Here is a 22136-nt window from a genome sequence, read left to right as displayed (position 1 = left end):
CCACAGCTGTGGCAGAACAGAGCTGATAGAAGCAGCTAAGGTAAATCAGTGCTTTAAATGAATATTGATGTTGTACCTTGCTGAAGTCTGTATCTGAAGCTAAGCGGGCATAGCTGCCCCCAAAAAGGCTCTAGGATATTACATGTGTAACATTCCTGCTAGCCACTGAGATGGACTATGTTATAAGCAGTTTATGATGTGTAATAAACTGCTGGACTTCATATTACCGGAAAATGTTGCATGTGTGCTTTGATTGACCCGGTGAAGTGAGTGCCCCTCAACATGATCAATAGCGCTACCTTACAATGTCTATAAATTGCACTAATCCCGAAGGGAATCCAGTGCTTGTACTTTGCTCATTGTGATACATACTAATCAGCCAGCTAATCATTCTGCAGCTACATTGTGTTGCGTAAGCTCCGAGACCGCACAGGCCTCCTCTTCACTTATGCTGTATTGGTCCCAGAGAGAGCAACATAATTAGTGTTTTCTGATACATTTTAATGGAACAAGGCATCAACATATAACAAAAGCAGCATCCTCCTTTTTTTTCTGTATATACAGCTGTTTTATGTAATATGAGCGGTAATAAAGGAATATGGGAATAAAAACCCAACAAAAACAACACTGTTCCCCATTTTGTATTTACAGCTGCGTTATGTAATATCTCCAGTAATAAAACTTGAATGTCTTCAATAAACCAATTTCTTATTCATTGATATACAGAGACCAAAACCATTTGGTATTGTGTTTGGGTAAACAGGATGGAGTCCAATATCCTAAAGTAGTTGAGCAAAAACCATATTACTCGATGAGTATGACGAAATGGGACTTGGGTGGTGTGTCAGATTCCATACATAAGATTCAAAAGGGTGTACTCCGTGTTGGGCTAGGGCACCAAGGGCCCACCAGCAGCACTGACTCTGGGGGCCAATGTTCAGCTATAGGCAAACAGTACATTACTCTCATTCACAAATTTATCTCTGCTTCTATATATTAATAAACTAGGTAGTTTGTTGAATGAATTATGAGATGCTGATTTTGTCTGTACATGGTGAAATATGACAACCACTGCCCATATAAGTGGGATTGATTGGGCTACTCCTGCCAAAGCGCCCACCGGGGGATTCACCTGTCCCCCAATCTAAACATGGGTGCCTATCATTTATGTACATGGCATGTTAATCAGATACATATACAGTATGTGGTGGTCCAACAGTTGGGACTCTCTCTGATGTAAACAATAAAGCAGTGTAGGGGTGTGTTTCTCCTTGTGAAGACATGTGTCTTATAGGCAGGGCAATGCTTCTTGGGAAAAAATATGCAAATTAGCTCTCCACCAGAAAAAATGAAAGTCCTATTGGAGGCATTGAGGAGAACATATCTTAGCTCCTTAACCTCCATGAGTATCTCAGCTCCTGGGGACCAGCAGTGAAAAGCCACCTATAAATGATCCATTTACAGAAGCTTGACCGTGCCTATAGGTGTTGGCAACTGAAGATACTTTTTGCAACAGAGATGCCTTAGTGTAACCAAAACTTGGTATCAGGATCTAAATAATATCACAGGCAGTTTACATGGGGGTAAATCCCATATTACATGGTCAAATCGTCCAAGGGCTTCCAAATCTTCCATGATCAAATCTTCCAACCTCTGCTTCAGTTTTCTATATGTTTTAGTTTATAAGTACATATGGAACGGGTCTTACGTTGGCCAAAGACATTTAATATTAAGCATACTTGATTGCAAATATCGGCATCATCAACCGAGAAGCAATGTATAAGGAGAACTCCCAACTCTTCCATGATGGCAGATATCTATTGATGGGTGTGCGATTTGCCCAATTGCTATCTCAAGAGGATGGTCAGCTTTATATCATCACCCCTCTATCGGTCAACAAGTGCTGATCATCCACTACAAACTACAGCAAAGAGAAAGCCAATTTGAGATTTCCGATTCGGTGAATGGTTTTCACACGTTAATATTAGGTAATGCATGATATTTTCCTCCAGTGAATTGTTCTTTGCACAAGTCTCCAGTTTATTACTCAGAAACTCTAGTAATACCATTAAATTACAAGAATGAGTTCATAGGTTGGCATCTCAATATTTGTGCAATATTATGCCAATATAATCCAATCATAAAGAACGTATGATATAACGTAACACATTTCGTGCGACCCTACACAAGGGAGTTATAGTTTCCGTTATCATATGTGGAATAAGAAAAAAATTATTAACGAAGTAAAATTCTGTAATTTCTGTGTAATTAGTTTCTCTGGTTGCTATGTGAACATTGAATGTCTGCCAAATGCACAAGAATTCACTTTTTTTTCTCCTTAAACAGATTCTCTCATCAATTTATGCAGTTCAGGAGCTTTTGCCAGATATTTTATTTTTTTTAGTTAACATGCTCTTTTTATAGACTTTTCTGTGGCTTTCAGTCAATGGGAAAAGTCTACTTAAATTGAAATACAAGTAACCACAGTTTTTTTTGCTCTTTTTAGATTCATGGTCATTGACACTTGAATGGACAGAATGTAATACAATATTTAACCTTCAGTGGGCGCTGCATCTTCTCTCAGCAAAAACAGCTGATCACCAGGCTGATGTGAACAGGGCTTGTCTTGCTGAGATGTGAGATTTTACATTTTAGAAATTGAGCCCTAAAAAGCTAAATAAACCAACATAATTGGAAGTGGTATAAATAGAAAGTGAAAATAATTAATGTATTAGCAAATCCCTGATAAACAAGTATTCTTGACTTTAAAATTAGCAAAAGAAAAGAAAATAATATAAGGGAAAAAAAAAACTTCTAGGGAGATTAGAACCCAAAAGAAAACTTCTGACTTCTAAATGGTTATCTCTCAAAGTCAGACGTCCATATAAATTGGACTGAGATCTTAACGTAGTGTACAGACTGGCCAATGGCTATCCCAATCTGAGCGTGACAGCTTCATATATTTCTATGCAGCTGTCACACTTGGAGCCCCTCCGGCCAGTCTGTGCACTGCGTTCCAATCTTGTTCTGATTTATATGGCCGTCTGACTTCGAGAGATAACTATTTAGAAGACAGAAGTGTTTTTTTGGGTTCTAGAAGTTTTTTTTTCCATGATATTATTTTCTTTTATTTGCTGACTGCACCCTAAAGGGAACCCATGGGCAGCATGAATCGGACTCTGGGTGCGTTATTGTAGCTGTGCATGTTTTTGCTCTGAAACACTACAGCGTTTCAAAGATAGATAACATATTTTGAAAAGTCAGCTGAGGACCACACAACTAGGATGATTAGTCCGAGGCTGGCCTCCGATGAGTTCTCCCTGCTATGCTTCTTTAGACTTTACCAATCACGAACAAAAGGAGGGAGCAATAGATCAATATATTTTTTATATATCACAAGTTTATTTTAGCAAAAAAAATTTTTTAAAACCATGATAGAAAAAGTTATACATATACATAGGAATAGGACATAACTTAATACAATAGAGTAAGAGACCAGTGAGCTGGACTACAATGTTGTTTGACCCATGAGTCTAGGGTATAGAGTAATGGGCAATAGAATAAATATAAGAGGCTACCTTATAGTCAATATAGTAAGTCTCATTAGAATAGGAGGTAATAGAGATGTATATATAATATATACTATAGGTGTCTGAAATATAAAATTTGGAAGAGTAGCTTACCTGTAAACATTAGGTGTAGTCTCGGATGGTAGATTCTCTGGCTCAATAGTTACCTCGACTGCAGTTTCGTCAGCAGTTCCTTTAGACTGCCAGGTCTCTCTCTCCTATGTGTGTGTATATGGAAAGACCTGTCAGTCTGAGGAGCAGGGCGGGACTGGTTTCTTCTTGGACTAATCATCCGAGTCCCTGGCTGAATTTTCAAAGTATGTCGCAACGTTTCAGAGTAAAATACATACAGCAACATAAATCAGATGACAGGTTCCCACTAACTTTTTATCCTGCAAAAATTCTACGTAATTCAAAGCTGAAAATGAGTACTAATAATTATATAGTTAAATAAATTGTTAATTTTTCCATACCATACCACAACTTCAGTATTTTTTCCTATGTTATTATTTTTTTCCCAATGTTTTATAATGTTTTATTCCATAAATGAATCTTTTTGGAAACCTAATACAACCTAGTCACAGTTTGGTTGATGTAATTTCATTCAGGATTAGTGAAAAATATTTATTATAATTGAATTCAGAACTATCACATATGATAATACACCACCTACTTATGAATATCAGTTTGCTTCAATGGTCTTTTCTATAATTCCCCACATATAACTGTACTAAGGTTTGTACGATCACATTAAAAGGTATCTGTGATTCAATACTACTGAACTATAGGCACTCCATGGACAACCATATGGTGCCACCATAGTAGGGAGATTTTTTCCCTTTGATGTAATATGCATTTAATAGGAAATTCCATAATTTAGGCATCATTTCATATGATAAATTTAAAGTTACTGGTCTTAGCATAGCTCCCTTAGACTTCTAAATAACTTTATACAACTCAGAGCTATAATACAACCATCTGCATGAGACCTTCGACTACATTCCCTCAACAAGGAATGACGCAGGTACCTCCAAAACTAATGGTAGAAATTACATGATTTCTTTCTTCCAGCCTGTTAGTAAAAGCTTATATTTTTAGTCTGGATAATTTAATTACAGCAGAAAACATGAGGAGATACAGCAGAGAGATCATGAGATTTAAAGGGCTCTTGAGAGCGGTAAGAGCACAGGATGGGACATGAGCTCCTAAGACCACTCTGAAATCACTTGAGAGGAGAGGGTTTACATTTTCAGTTGCAGAGTAGTATATGAGCTTATTGCAAATCCATGCTAATCATAATAAGGATACATCGTATATGTGTGCGTTACGTTAACCCATGTGCTGGCACAAAACAACAGAAGCTCCTTCTACAATATAAATTAGCATATGCAGATATGAGCGTAACGCCAGATACAGAAAGTCTCTAATCCACAAGACAGGATATTGCTGCATTTTATTTGCAGGGGAATAAATAACATGTCTGCTATATAAAGTATTGCTGGGAGCAGGATGTGTTCGCTCTTGAAGTGAGCACTCATGGAATCAATCTGTCTGCGCTTACGCTTCAACGGAGACTTAATAGGAAGCCCAATATATATGTAGGCGGCAAAACAGGGTCTGTACTGCGGGCTCTGGAAGTCGTTGTCAACATTATTGCATAGATTTTATACAAATGTAGCTACATATGGACATGCAAAGTGGCAGGCTAGTCAGCGTACACAGATTTCCTATGTCTATGTGTAAATATTTCAGTAAGGAAACATTGACAGAAGGTTGAAGGCATTTTTTTTGGCAAACTATTGTATTATACTCTGAACGGACTTGTGTATGATCTGCCATGTAAGTACTTCAAGGGAATCTGTCACTAGATTTTTGCCGCCTATTCTGAGAGCAGCATAATGTAGAGACAGAGATCCTGATTCCAGTGATGTGTCACTTACTGGGCTGCTTGCTGCAGTTTTGATAAAATCACCATTTAACCAGTAGGAGATTATCACTAGAAGACTAGTAAATCTGCATGTAGTCCTCCATATTCATGAGCTCTGTACAACCCCGCCCCCACCACTGATTGGCAGCTTTCTGCCTATGCACAGTGCACACAGAAAACAGCAAATCAGTGGTGTGGGCGGGGTTATACAGAGCTCAGCATTCAGAGAACTGCTATATCTGCAGCAGAGAAAACAGGGATTGTATCAAAACGACATCAAGCAGCCCAGTAAGTGACACATTGCTGGAATCAAGGTCTCTACCCCTACATCATACTGCTCATAGATGTAGTAGCAAAAACCTGGTGAGAGATTCCCTTTAAAAAGCATGCCCGCCTCTGGATATAATGGACATATATTTTTAAGTAAAATTGTAAACAAATAGTGTTCAAAGAAAGCCAAGAAGCTTCTATTTCCATCTCCACTCATAAAACTAGTATTGTGCCAAAAGAGGAATAAATCAAGAAACATGCTTCAGTCTTAAGGTGACTATTAACATAAGGCCACGGTCCCACTATCAGTGTTTGGTCAGTATTCTGTCAGTATTTTTTCTCAGGAGTGGAAGCCTAAACCAGGAGTGGGTGATAAATGCAGAATTGGTGACTTGTTTCTATTATGCCTTTTCTCTGATTGTTCCTCACCTGGTTTTGGCTCCCACTCCTGAGAAAAAATACTGACCGAATACTGATAGTGGGGCCGTGGCCTTAGATAAATATCCACCAAACCATAAATTTTGGAATCATCTAATCTTTCTGGTGGTGATAATCCTCTCATTCCTAAGAGAAATAAGCCACCGCCAGAGGTGTACAGGGAATCTCATTCTGTTTCCACTCTGTACTACCAGATCCAACTATTCACTAGATCATACATGTCAAACTCTGGCCCGTGAACCAAATCTGGCCCACAGGGTGGTTTTATTTGGCCTGCGACACGAGAACCACCACCCCTATGTGGGGCCCATTATTTTGTATGGTAGACTATGTGGCGCCCATTATACTGTATGGAGGACTATGTGGGGGCCATTATTCTGTATGGAGGACTAAGTGGGGCCCATTATTCTGTATGGAGGACTATGTAGGGCCATTATTCTGTATGGAGGACTATGTGGGGCCCATTATTCTGTATGGGGGACTATGTGAGGCTTATTATTCTGTGTGGAGGACTATCTGGAGCCCATTATTCTATATGGAGGACTATGTGGGGCCATTATTCTACATGGAGGACTATGTGGAGCCCATTATTCTGTATGGAGGACTATGTGGGGCTCATTATTCTGTGTGGAGGACTATGTGGAGCCCATTATTCTTTATAGAGGACTATGTCAGCCCATTATGCTGTATATTGGTTGACCCGCGACTTTGTCCAAGTCTTTCATTTTGGCCCTCTGTGTGTTTGAGTTTGACATCCCTGCTCTAGATGAAGATCCCAGTGTATGACATATAAACTAACATGTCCTCTCTGTTTCCATTATACAGGTAGACCTTGGACTGCTCCGATTTGTTTCTGGAATTGGAATGCAGGGAGCCGTATCAAAGGAAACCAAGAAAAAGTATTACGTGAAGTTATATAAAGTGGATATTAGCTCCAATGGAGAAGACTGGATTACCCTTAAAGATGGAAATAAACATCTGGTAAGAGTCAAAGGTCCTTTTATTTTGCAGCCCGTAAATTAAAAATCATAGGAACTAGTAAGAATTTATAATAAAAGATCATACTAATATTAAAATACCATGAAAGTCGTTATTAGAGGTAGGCCTCATTTTGGTTTAATACCTCTCCGGTCGCTCGCCAGTACTAGAGTTCCCCTAACAGGTCTGGGCAATTTAAAAGGACTTAAGAGACTCGTATATAGAATTCAAGATACGGGGACTATAAAAACACAAAGCGCCCCAGCTCTGATGAAAAAAAAGAAGTAAAAAGCAACTGAACACACATCTCTCTAGACTCTGAATTATATGTGAATGTTTATAAAGCGCAGTTGAAATACATAAAACATGATTTGTGGTAAATTGTTATTTTAGGCCATTGCTCACTTCTGTTAATGGCTGAAATAAAACGAATGGTCCTTAGGAGGGAGACTATTTAATTTTACATGGTTTTACAATTGAAACTAAAACAATAGCAAAACAAGATTTATGCATACGTATTTCAGACCAGAGCGAGGGTACATAGGCTGTATAGTCCCAGAATGTCGCTCACATCTAGTATATATATAGTATAGACTACTTTTACATTGTATAGTCTGCAGGTACATAAAGCTGGTATAAGATCCAACACCCTCCGCCCCAATTTTTCACATTTTACTAACACAGGCTGATAAGCAATCTCCAGTTCTTATTCATATATTCACAGCAAAAGCCATTTACAATTTTGAAATATTCATCTTTTCATTTGTGAACTTATCTGCCATGTTTTTCTCATTTCTCATATCAGAAGGTTTCTACTTTTATTGCTTAATTCTGTCTGCAGAAATGAATAAACAGAAAAAATAAGGAATGAACGAATTACAGAGGCTGCGTCTGAATCATTTATAGTAAAAGACAAGGAGGCAGTACTGTCTGTGCCTACACAATTTAACTGGAGAGAGATGGAGAGGACTTGTTAAATGTAGCTATATCAATTATAAGAATAGGCAGGAAGACAATACTATCTGTATCTATATGATTCATAGAGAAAGACAAAGGCAATATTATCCATATGACTCGCCCCCTGGGCCGTGGGGCACTCGGAACCGGGCGATAGGGAGACGATGGGGGTAGTAGTGGCGACCCGGTCCGTGGCTCAGGGTGGTCAAACCAGTGGCAGTCCGTTATGTGCTATTGATTATGTCCGACTACGCCACCCGTGGATTGCGGTTATTAGGAACCGCCGCTGCATGCAGACCGCTGGGGCTGATGAGGTGTGCAGCTAGAGTAGTGTGACTCCCCACGGGAAGAGTGCAGCCCCAGGGCAGTGTAGTGTATGGTGGGAGTGATGGTGGTGAAGGTCCCAGTACCGGTAGTGCTGGAGGCGCGAAGGAGCACACAGACAACAAGTTACAGTCCAGGGTCTTTACTCACAGTTCTTTACTGGTCCTAGTCACCTTGGTACCGGCGGTGACTGCCCAAGCCGTGCTGCGTCCACCAGGTGAGGGGCTCGGTCAACTCCCAGGCAGTTCAGGAGCATGGCACAGGACCCCCTTTAATCCTTTCTCTGGCCTGCCTCACCAGTGACCCACTTTTGTCCAGCTGCCGCGGACTTGTGCGGGTAAACGTGGGCCCCGTCCTCCGCTGTCCTATATGGTGCCTTCCTAGCAGGTTTGATGAGGTGTCGCACCAATAAATGATCACGACGACCGGTCTTTGGCTGAGGGTAGTTTCTCCTCCACCAACTTGGGATCCGGTACCCTTAATCTGCCTGACCCTTCACCCTGGATTCTCGTGGGTTCTTAGGGTCCCTTCCACCTTCTTGTTCCTGAGCCCTTCTGTTTCTCTCTCTCTTCTCCTTCTTTCCTGTTCTGTCTTCTCCTCCTTCCCTTGGCCTCTTCTCCAGGCCCACTTCTCCTTCTCCTCTCAGGCTCCGGCCTTTTCTCTAGGCCTGCCTCTGGAGCAGCACTCAGCCTGAGCTGCTGCTCCCTGTCAGCTCTCCTCTCCTCACAGACTGAACACTGAACTAAGATGGTGCCCACCTTTTATACCTCCCTCTAGCCATGAGCCCAGGTGACCAGCAACCAATGAGCTCCTCCCTACGCTCAGGAACCAACCCCTATCTGCCCCTACAGCACTGGGTGTTCCACCCCCCTCCCCACTCCAGGCAGGGACATAGTCAGTCGTGCCTGCACTTCTGTCTAGTGGGAGTACCGTTGAGCTGTCCCTCGGAAATGGGGTGTGTGTGCTGTATGCAGCTAACTGAGCCCTGGTCCATACTCCACCCTTACCCGGGAGTGGAATATCACACCTCTGGTCTGAGGGAGAGACAATGAGGCAGTACTGTCTGTGCCTACACACTTTAACTGGAGAGAGAGGAGTTGTTAACTGTACCTATATCACTTACAGGAAGAGGCAGTAAGACAATACTCTCTGTACCTATATGATATATAGGGAAAATGAATAGACAATAGTCTCCATAAATGGCATACAGAAAAGGGACATAAATTCAAAAAACATCACATAAAAAGAAAATAATATTATATTATCCATACCTATATAATTTACAGGGAGAGACAAGGAGGCAGTACAATTGAGGGAAACAGACACAGGTTAGTAGTGTACCTGCAAAGTTCAGAGAAAGAGACTAGGAGGCAATACTTTCTGTATTTGCAATAGCTACAATAATAGATTGGGAGGCAATACTGTATGTGCTTATATCATTTACAAGAAAAGACAAGGAGGCAGTACTATCCAAACATGTAACAGTTACAGACTGGGAGACAGTACTATATGTGCCTATATCATTTATAGACTGAGAAAAGGAGGCAGTACTATCCGTATGTGTAACATTTACAGGCTGGGAAACTGTACTATATGTGCCTATATCATTTATAGACTGAGTAGAGACTAGGAGGCTGTACCTGTAAAATTTTCAGTAATAGACTTAGAGGCAGTACTATATTTGCCAATATAATTTACAGGAAGAGACAAGGAGGCAGTACTATCTGTACCTACAAATTATAGAAAACGGTATTGAGAAACAGTACTATTTGTACCTACAAAGTATAGGAAAAGGTATTGGGAGACAGTACTATTTATACCTACAAAGTATAGAAAAAGGTATTAGGAGACAGTACTATCTGTGCCTAGATAATTGTGTAAACCAGTGCATTTATTGCTCCCTCAAGGAAGTTGACTATTACATTATACAGAAACCAAAGCCCTGGGCACTGGCAAAGTTGGGAAAGATTAGAGCATGCTCCTCTTATGTTGGATGTCAGAGGAGCGCCAAAAAGTCACTTTTCCTTGACCCAGGTATTTAGTTACAAGTTTAAGTCAGTGAACTGAACCTTTACCCGATATGAAAAAAGTTTATCTACAGTTCTGACTAGTGGTCCCCATGCGCCATATGGTCTGTTACTAAAGAACAGTCGCCTGCCATTATAACTGTATCGTATAACTGCATCGTGTTCATTTGCACAGCGTTGGATTGGGTTAATATATAGAAAAATGAATTTTTCTGCAAATTTCTATAAATGCAATAAATTTGAAATGATAGTATTTGTATCCTACAGGTATTTCCAGGAAACACTAACCCAATTGACGTTGTATACAGCCCATTCCCGAAGCCGGTCTTGACTCGGTTTGTTAAAATACGCCCTGTCACTTGGGAGACGGGCATCTCATTGAGATTTGAGGTCTACGGCTGTAAAATTTCAGGTGAGTGCGTGTTAAAAGAATAACGCTCATGTGTTAACTTTTACGTGACACCTTTCTATAAAATTCAATGACCGCAAAATGGGGGGGGGGGCGCAATAATTACATTGACGTCTATTGGAATGGAAATCGGGAAAATATATGTAATTATGGAGTTCACTGCTCTCGCCAATCAGCAATACTCTGCAGAGTAAACTGTAATAAGTCAACTCGTAATAACCACATAATAAAAGCCTTTATTAGAGAAATAATAGGCCCTTGAAGGCTCCTTCACCTGTACAATTATAGCGGGCTTTGACCTCACATCACATTGTTCTTCGTGCCCTTTGGCACTATAGATCCCTAGTTTTTTTGCGACAAGCGGAGTTACATTTTTTCCCTTTTACAAGGTAACTTTGTAGTTTGGCTGCCTCACTGTTGAGGCTGCACCCTGGTTATTAATTGATACAATTACTTATTCACACACAATACATGCTACATTATTGTTTTGGGTTAGCAAGCCAATTTAGCACCAAGTGTACTACATTGCTGATGTTCGCAAGGCCCCTGTGTGTGCAATTAGGAGTTGATTGCGCCTGACTCCCACCGTCTCTAGTCCCCAGGTATCCATTTAATGTGATATAAACACCTGAGCACAGCTGTGTGGCTTCATTTAGTATGTCATCCATATACCAAACTAAGAAAACGTTTGGAGTTTTTGCTCCCGCAGCTAAAGCAAAAAACATAAAACCATTTATAATATCATGTCACACTGAACAGCTACTACAGCTCTGAGAGGCACATCTAACAGTAGAGGGAATGAAGATTTTTATGAAAACTGCTAATTATAGCTTTGTTATAGAGAGATATGAGATGGAAAAAATGAAAAATTACTCTATGCATGTGGAAAGAGCACGTGTGCCGAGTTGTGCCTTACTATGAGGATGTTGCCCAAAATCACAAGTTATCCCCTTTCAATAGGTTAGGAGATTATTTGTTGAGCACTGGGACCTGCAACCATCCTTAGATCCTTGAGAACAGGTCTCTGCAAAGCCCTGACTTGATTAGAGCAGAGGTGCACATGCTCAACTTGCACTCCATCCATTGTCAATGGGACAGCTGAAAATATCCAAATGTTGTACTCAGTCTTTTTTGGAAATTCAAAAGTTGAGCTTGCACACCTTAGATCTTGCAGATCTGCTTTCAGGATTCTGTAGACACATTGTTAGGATTGCTGCTGGTCCCAGCAGTTGGATTCACAGCGATCAGCAACAAAGGGATAACTTGTGATTTTGGGAAAACCTCTTTAAAGACTTTGTGACACATACCTTTTAAGATATAGGGCCACTATCACACTTGGGGACATTGGTGTATGGAGATGCCATTAAGTACCTACCATTTCTGCTACTGTTTAGCCCTCAAAGGGATATTCTCATCTTAGTGATGGTATGTGGCTGGTATATGGCTAGTTTTAGGCTAACCAGTTGAGGTGGTCTTCTAAGCCATAGGTCTGTGTGAGCACACAGACCCCAGGCATTGATATAGCAAGCTGGAAAGCATGTAGGCAGTGAGGAGTTGGTACACACAGAATCTCAGGAGCAACAAGATGGATGAAGGGAAACCCAGCAGGGATGGAATGACGTATAGCATAGTATGCACAAACAAAAAGCACAGAAGGTGGAGCACACCAAATATAGGACTAGAGTCTCAATCCCTCCCAAGACACAGGTTTGTGCCTTAATGGACCTCAAATAGTCTTAGGGAAATCTTATCACAAATCCATGCAATTTGCAAATCCCATCGCGGAGCACAACAGAGGGCAGCGGACCCAAGGGAAGAAAGCAGAATACCCGGGACAGGTGTGTAACACCTATGCCATCACTTAATAATTATTGGGGGTCCAACCTCTGGGACATCCACCAATCCTGTGAATGTAGGTACCAAAGTGCTACCACGGTACTACATTTACTTCACAGTTTTACTTACCTCTGTCCAAAGGTAAAACTGATGTTCATTTTAAGGATCAGGGGAATAACCACTTGTAATTAAGTGATTAAGTGACCCTTAGTCATTAAGTGACAGCATATCAAAGAGTCATGCCATCACTTAATGAAATGGGAATACCTGTCTAAGGAAAGACCTTTCTAGGACCTTAAGCTCAGGTTCATCTGCAAGCTGAACTCCACCTTACACACATGCTTAAGGAAGTTACATGAATAGTGATTCGCTAATATAATGTTACTATAAAAAAAAAATTAGGCTTTCCCTTTTGACAACTGTATGTTTGTAGATTGAATTATATGTGTTATGTTTGGGTCAGAAGCATGAACTCCTGTGAAGTATTGAGGGATGGCAGCTGGCAAACAGCTCTGGAAACACTTACTTTGATAAGGGGACATAGGATAAGAAAATCCATTATTTACTTTCCCCTGAATGCTCTTGTAGCCTGGTAGATGGCTCAGTGGTGAAGCTGTCCAAAAATAATCGTATATAGAGAAATTAGAGATAGGTTTTAATAATTTAGTAACTCATATGAATGCCATATTATCCATCAAGTTCTTCAGAATATGTTGCTATTACAAAAAAATGTACAGATTTCCATATTTCGATATTTTATACCTTGCAGATTATCCATGTTCCGGAATGTTGGGAATGGTTTCAGGACTTATATCCGATTCCCAAATTACAGCCTCCAATGAGGTAGATCGTAAGTGGCTACCAGAGCATGCTCGTCTGTTAACCAGCCACAACGGCTGGGCACTTCTACCCCCAACCGATCATGTATATACCAACGAGTGGCTTCAGATTGACCTTGGAGAGGAGAAGACTGTACGTGGCATTATCATTCAGGGTGGAAAACACAGGGAGAATAAAGTCTTCATGAGAAAGTTCAAAATTGGATATAGCAATAATGGGCATGACTGGGAACATATCATGGACTCAAGAAAGAACAAAGCAAAGGTAAGGAAGAGCATCCAGACCAATGATTTAGACAGTTCTGGTATCAGTAGATCTTGGTAGATCTGGTGGATCTATCACCAAGCTCTAAAGAACTTGAGAGTGGCCAAGCTTTTGCTATCAAAATATTATGTTATTTCTTTAAATTTTGGATGAAGATTTCTTTCTACTACTTTAGAAATTTAGGTTTTAGTCTTCACAACACCAAAGGCTAAGAACGATGTAAGGTGAAATTAAAGAACATAATTACCAGTCAAACACGGCATCGCCTTATATGTAACGCTTTCATCTGTATCAAATATTCATATAAATAGATGGCGTCTTTTATAAGTGCGGCATTATTTATGCAAAATATTCAAAGACCTTTTCTTAATAAAAGAGAATTTTAGAAAATCTCAAGGATAAGTCTTGACTTGAGTCGAATTACAAGAATGAAGCTTGACATGTTTAAATTTTTAAAGCCAGGAACGGGTTAGTCTTGCATGCAAATAATGGAGTAACTTTCAGTCAAACATCTTTTGATTAGATGACAAATTGCTTGAAGTGGATCTTATTACTTCGCTGCCACAGTCAATTGGTACAAATGTGAACAAGGTGATTATGTTTAATACATTGCATGATGCAGCTAGACCTTCCGTAACTTTTGAGAGCCTTCACGAATAGACACATTTAGGCAGACAGTTGCCAAGGGCATTGCAATAGCAGGAATGGGTGGATATCCGACAGCTTGTCTTGCATATATGTCAATCTATATGTCATATTTACATTATCTCTACAATTTAGAATTGTCTATTGAGTGCAAATTATAATATCCAGGGTTTGGTGCTAATACCTGATTCTAGGGCAGTAGGATTCATGTGTGGCTGTTCCATTACCAATTCGAACTACTACGACATGCAAATTAGCTCTCTCCCAGAAGTGCCACTTTTTGGAGGTAGCTACTTGCAGGTCACTAATGAGATAGCTTCCTATTCTGAATCTCAGCCAACTAAACCTGATTAAAGGGCAAGTACCCTGTACCAATCTGTCTATAGATGGTCTCTGGCTTGAAAAATATTTTTTGTCATGTTGCAAAACATTGACTTACAGGGTTAGTTATCTACCTTCATAGGTGGCACAAGCAAAGTGCTTTTGATTCATTCTGGGAAAGAGCTCAATTTCTATTTTTTTTTTGCATAGAGCATTATTATTATTCATTATGCTTTGCCTATATAGCACCATCATATTCCCCAGCGCTTCATCATCACAGTCCCCATTGAGACTCATAATCTACATTCCCTATCAGTATGTCTTTGGAGTGTGAAAGGAAACCTGGAGAACCCGGAGGAAACCCACATAAACATGGGGAGAACATACAAACTCCTTGCAGATGTTGTCCTTTGTGGGTTTTCTACTCAAGACCCCAGTGCTGAAATGCTAACCACTGAGCCACTGTGCTGCTCTTTGACTATAAGAATCCATACTCAGCTGATCTCTACAAGTAAAGCCAGTCACCCCAATGCAATAATCTTGTTAATACTCTTTCATTTTATATTTGTAGACATTTGAAGGCAACACAAACTACGACACGCCAGAATTACGCACTTTTGCCTCCATACCTACCAGATACATCCGCATCATTCCCGAAAGAGCATCGGTGTTAGGTCTTGGGTTACGAATGGAGCTGCTGGGTTGTGAAGTTGAAGGTAACGATCTCCATTGATTATATATGCACACACTTCCTTACTTTCGTCTGCCAAAGAATAAAGCCTGACATATGTATTTATTGTACTTGGAGCCCAGTTACATTATCGCTAATGCTTTTGTGTTCTGTCATTGATAATCTATCCTATGGCCAATCTTCTTGGATTTACAGTCCTTAATAGTAGGAACATTAATGTTACCCACAATGTCCTCTTTCCATATCCTGTAGATGGCCCATTATGGTCATTTGCATCTGTCATCGCTAATGCATATTGTTAGGGGCCTAGCATTTATTCAGCAAATGACCACATTGTGTCTTGCTCTTAATTGGTTAATGAATCAATGTCAACTATGACATATTATGGTACAGTGTTCTGGGAGGAAGAGGGCCGAGGTCCCTAAAACTGATTATTATTGCATATAGTGGGGGAAAGGTGGGCATATATATGTAGAATGGAAGCAGCACTTCACTCAAACGTAACCACAGAATATTTTCTCATGGCCACAATGTATGCTTTTTTGGATCAGATGCTTTGGAATTCGATTACATCTCAGCCACATTAAGTATTCAGAGCTAGAGGCCATCACTATGTCTTATCACTACAAAGAAAGACAGGAATCTGGCATTACATTAAGGACTCTCGGCTGTCTGGTAGTATCTCTTTTGGGAACCCATAAGCTTAGAGGAGATACAGAAAAACCTGATTATATTCCATAATACAGTATTAGCTCATTTCTAAAGATGAGGGAAACTTTTAGAAATAGCTTAACTTACAGAAGACAGTAAAAATATAGGCTAAAAAAAAATAATATCTATTTAAAGGGGTTGCCCATTAATCGGACAACACCTTCTCAATCCCTATGTTTCCCCCCAGTAAAATAATAACACTTATACTCACCTTCGGTGCCGACACTGTTCCAGCGGTTGTCGACACTCGCTCTCCTGGGGATCACTTGATACAACAATGATCCCTACGACCAATAAGCACTAACTACACTCTCCCATATCTTAAAAAATCACATACATTTGGCGAAAGTGAGAGAGCAGCAGCCTTCCCCATAGAGCCAATGCCAACACTGCTGGATCAACGCCAGCATCAAAGGTATTTTACAAGGGGGAAACGTAGGTATTGAGAAGGGGTTGTCTGAGTAGTGGACAACCCCTTCAATTAGAGAGTTTTTAACTAAATATATTTTGGGGGAATTTAGTTAAGGGTAGAGATGAGCGAACCCAAACTAAAAAGTTTAAGGTTCATACCAGACACCTAGTGAGAGAGAGACACACTTTTGCAGCCCCCTAGCACTTACTACGACCATTTTACAGCACCAAGGTTCAGATTGCCATTGACTTCTATGGGGTCGGGTTCAAGTTCGGAAAGAGCTCTGATACCTGAACCGAACTTTGGACTAAGTTCGCTCGCACCCGAACATCCACAGGTCCGCTCATCCCTAGTTAAGAAATATACACCAGAATTTTGCCTGGATGAAAATGTAACAATAACTTGTTTGAACGTAATAATAACAGAATTGAAACATGAAGTATTAATATAATTTATTATAAAGTTTTATAACTTTCTAATGAAAGTTATAAAACTTTTTTATTCATGTAGTGGTTCAGCTTTATTAACCTAAAACAGCAAAACCCTTTAATATACAAATTAATTAACCTGATTTTAGACTTAATTTCAACCAAATTTCAAGAAGTATAGTCCATTCTATAATGGTGAAAACAATTAATTATATTGCTGTGGCTTAAGGTCTATGTTTAGAACCTGCAATATCATTATCCCAGTATTCACTACAGATGAATATAAAACTACATATGAAAATAATAGTGGGAAAAGAAACCTTGAATCTAAAAATCTGATCATGTTTTTTTCAGCACCAACAGTTATTCCAACCACACCCAAGATCAGTGCGGAAGATGATTGTGACGATGACCAGATTCCCTGCCACAGTGGAACCAGTGAAGACTACAAGCTGACAGGTAATGTTACTGGTCTGGGGCCATTTTCATTTTGCTAGTATGAAAAGTTGATGAAACAATTACATGAAGCAGAATAAGTTAATTTGATCACTCAATGTGAATTGTAGCTTGGGTGCTTGAAGCAATGGCCCACCGCCCTTCCCAATGGCTAAGCCCAAACAGAGTCCCTGTATGGTTGGGTGGTGTCTCTGGGATAAACCACATTTTTGCCCAAAATCAAAATGCGTACCGGAAATGTCCTTTCCCATACATTAAGCTTTTGTGTACCTTTGTATATAGTCAGTGGCACACTGCATATATCATCAATATCAAATTTGTGGGAGTTGAACAACGGCATCGGCACACTCTGCAGAGCCAGAACACCAAGAATTCATTCACTATGTAGTGGCCACTTACAGGTACTGCAGATCAACTACCATTTACTTGCAAAAGAGCCAAGCTGTCGTACCAAAGAACTTCCACTTCATAGTGTATGGAACTATGGAGTCTGGGACACTTTACTTGTGGCCTCCGCAAATCATCAATACCTAAGAAGTAATGGACAAGCCATTTAAGAATACATATAACACAAATGTCTAATACAGGCTTGTACATGAGCCGTAACAGAATAATGGCATATAATGTTGTAGAATTATAATCTAAAGGCAAAAGTTATAGGCTAAGCCAGGGATGCCAAATCCAAACACACAGAGGGCCAAGATGAAAAACATGGACAAAGTCGCGGGCCAACCAGTATACAGTATAATGGGCCCCACATAGTCCATCATACAGAATAATGGGCCCCACATAGTCCTCCATACAGAATAATGGGCCTCACATAGTCCTCCATACAGAATAATGGGCCCCACATAGTCCTTCATCCAGTATTATAGGCACCACATAGTCCTCCATATAGAATAATGGGCCCCACATAGTCCTCCATACAGAATAATGGGCCCCACATAGTCCTCCATACAGAATAATGGCCCCACATAGTCCTCCATACAGTATAATGGACACCACATAGTCCTCCATACAGAATAATGGGCCCCACATAGTCCTCCATACAGAATAATGGCCCCCTATAGTCCTCCATACAGAATAATGCCCCCCTATAGTCCACCATACAGAATAATGGGCCCCACATAGTCCTCCATACAGAATAATGGGTCCCACATAGTCCTCCATTCAGAAAAATGGCCCCACATAGTCCTCCATACAGAATAATGTCACCCACATAGTCCTCCATACAGAATAATGGGCCCCACATAGTCCTCCATACACCATAATAGTCCCACATAAGAGTGGTGGTTCTGGTGTCGTGGGCCAAATAAAATCACCCTGCGGGCCAGATTTGGCCTATGGCCCAGAGTTTGACATGTATGGGCTAAGCCATATCCGCAGAGTCCCAATGATCCTTTATTATGCACTGCATGCGGTATTAAATAGGCATTGTTCCATAGATGCATTGTGGCACATATAGCCTTTAAATTTCTGTAGGTGACGTATTATGAAACTATATAACACTAATCCCCAAAAAATAGTTATGTGTGTAAGCCAAAAAACTAGACCCAACAATAGATGTTTTTTTATCACCATCTCAACCTCCAAGACCATTAGTCACGTGACTAAAGTCAATGAATTAATCAATTCTAGAAATTCATTCATCTCCGCAGACCTCTTTGGTTCCATGTCATAAAACTTTATGTTATTAACACATCATCTGCTCAGTGCTTTATATAACTTTTCCAGGCCCTAATTATTAAATATTTGGGAGAAAAAATATGTGTAGAACCCAGGAACGGATTTAGTTATGAAATCCTAACTATTTTATTACAATTAAGCCTGGAGTATATTATCTTATGCAGTTGAAATAAAGGTTGTTTTAGGGTCGGTATTGGGCAATAAGTCAACAATAGTCCGGTTTAGAATTTCTTTCGTTGGTAATTTTAATTTTAATTGTTGAGAAATCCCAACCCAACTATGCAAAGTGTAATATAAACCATTGATGGTTGTGACGAATTACCACATGGTCCTTGTTAAATATCCACATGGTATTATAAGTGTGGATGTTTTCGCCTTTTTTGTGCAATAATTACTGGATCATTAAAAACCTCTTTACTTTCCTGGCTTGAAAGTTCATTATCTTATATGGAAAGGTGGAGAATGGAGCAGGATATTTGAGTTTCCCAGAACTGTTGTAAAACCAATAATCCAATAATTGCCCAGATTGCTCTGAGATCTATTACACCTGTTAATATTTTCAACAACTCACACAAGCTGCCATTCATATGTAACGCGATAGTCAGATGTAGATCATTTGGGATCATTTAGTGAGTGTAGGTTATAAAATGAATAAAAAACACATGAGTGACACAAGCCCCCTGTAATTGTTACCAGCGCCTTAAGTGTGAATCTCATTTTAATCGATGCCAGTTTCACTTCACATCAAAGTTTATTACAGTAAACCTATACCCTTTGATATTGCCAGGAGTTCATCCGAATAGAAGAAAAGTCGTCTTTTTCATTTTTTTTAAGTTTTGGACTATATAAATACCTTGTAATACTGTTACTATTGAATTTCAAGAAAAAAATGTAATACATTCTTAGCAATTACCTTTATTACAAAGAAAAAAAGTATTTTAAAAGCTCATACTTTGCAAACTACTCTACATTGACATGGGAAGACGAGGTCCTCAACAGCAGATTTCGGCAACCACGTCTACAGCCTTCCCTGTATTTGTTTACATGGCAGGCATCTACTGATATACATAATCTTCAAGATCGTCCTTCATGGTCAAAAAGAATTACGATATTGTATTTGTTAAAATCGTTTAAACCCTAAACAACATACTGTATGACATATTTTTGGCACACGTCAAGTGCTGCTGTATGGAGCGGGTTCAGGACCTGAGCCCGATATCCACAGCAGATGCCAGCTGTGTTATACAGCCAGCATCTGCCTTTGATAGGAGCGACTGAAGCATGCTTTCATCACTTCTTTTTAACCACATTATCATCTTGGTGGACCCGCTGAGCTATGCTACAGGCTGGGATTCATAGGAGACTGTGATTTTGACTATATACTGCAATACTAAAGCGATTCCACGTCCCATTGAGGGGTAACAAATACAGTGAAAAGTAAAAAATATATATATTTTTCAAATATAAAAGTTTAATGAAATAAAAAATTTTTTAAAAAAGCTATACCTATAATTGAACTAAGAAGAAATCAGTTTGCCAGGTTATTTTTATTAGCTCCAATAAAAAACAAAACCAGAAAATAATGGCTGAATTTTGTTTTTTTCACCATTTCACCCCACTTTTATTTTGTTTTGCGTTTTTTAATACATGATATGTTAAAGTGAATGGTGTCAATCAAAACTACAACTCGTTCCGCAAAAAATAAGCTGTCATATGGATATGGACAAGGAAAAGCATGAACATAATGGCCCCAATTCATCAAGACCTGCGCTGTTCTCGACAATCTTGAAGAGGGGGCAAGCTGAAGTCAGACATGCCTTAAGAGCCTTTTTATGAATTAGGTGCATCTGAATAGTGGTGTGCACCTCTGTGCGGCTCTCCACAAATCTTACTCCAGTCAGGGAGATTTTTAACATAAGGCACGCTGCCTCTCGTTATGAATTAGACAAGCTTTGCGCGTCATGCCCCATTTTCCCCCAGCTTCACCAATTTTGGTGGACGTGGGCGAAACTGGCATGAAAACACCAAAATTCGTAAATTATTTGCACAACTCTACGTTGCGCAAAAGTTTTGTAACTTTTCACAAAATTCTCAAGTACGGTAATTGCTTTGATAAATCGGCCTATAACTCTTGGATAAGGAAGCAAAAAAATGAAAAAGCAAAAACAAAAAAATGGTCAGGTCCTTAAAGTATTACTTGAATCCTACTGGAATCAAAATGCTGAATGAGGTATTCGAAAATGTGAAATAGAGGTAGAGCTACTGTATGTACGTAACATCACTTGATCCATCACATGACGGATACATGGTGAGCCATGGTACCAATAAGATCTCTAATGGTGGGACATCTTACTTGTTATTAGTGACCTTAATTTCCTTGAGCATTTAGAGTTAAGCAAAAGACTTGCAGGTACCATACTGATAGTCAAGGCTGCCAAATAAAAGTCCTTTCTACCTGCCATCATCATCTACCTACCATCATCTCTACCTACTAGTAAGAAGAAGTATCATAATCCATGGCACTTCTTCTTACTAGTAGGTCTGGCACAATATCAAGCAGCTGTCATGCCGCTACGCCAGGCCTACTATACAAAAGAAGTGTACGGGATGCTGGCAGGTAGAAGGAGGTTTGCAGGGCTATGAACTACCAAAGTGGCAGCCGGACCAAATAATTTTGTTCAACTCTATGAGCAATCCTTTAGAAAACTCTAATGATTTAAACCCTATTATATTCTGTAATTCATGTTAATTTGTCTTTACTTTTTGCATTAAACCAAGTGTTTGCTGTTCTGCTTGTAAACTGCTATGTGTTCAAGGCTGTGAACTCCTCGGGAAGAGCACCACATACATCACTATTGAACTTAGAGAGTGCTGCCAGCCTTGACAATTGACTGTTAGCTTCGTGCATAGAATGGCTGGTTTTCACCAATTACCTTACAAGCAATTT

At 39.8% G+C, this 22136-nt stretch overlaps 1 protein-coding gene across 1 annotated transcript in view; it reads left to right on the top strand.

Annotated features, from left to right (window-relative positions):
* Positions 1-22136, top strand: part of NRP1 (neuropilin 1) — a 199959-nt gene that overhangs the window by 153666 nt on the left and 24157 nt on the right. Inside the window, 5 exon segments of the mRNA XM_073677632.1 lie at positions 7030-7185; positions 10758-10902; positions 13505-13839; positions 15377-15521; positions 17402-17506. Of these exon segments, the coding sequence (XP_073533733.1) occupies positions 7030-7185; positions 10758-10902; positions 13505-13839; positions 15377-15521; positions 17402-17506 (886 nt within the window).

This window comes from Phyllobates terribilis, unplaced genomic scaffold (genome assembly GCF_046119375.1).
Source record: "Phyllobates terribilis strain yellow unplaced genomic scaffold, ASM4611937v1 Scaffold_4__5_contigs__length_816908805, whole genome shotgun sequence".
In the NCBI taxonomy this organism is placed as follows: domain Eukaryota; kingdom Metazoa; phylum Chordata; class Amphibia; order Anura; family Dendrobatidae; genus Phyllobates; species Phyllobates terribilis.
This window is presented reverse-complemented; position numbering and strand designations above follow the sequence as displayed.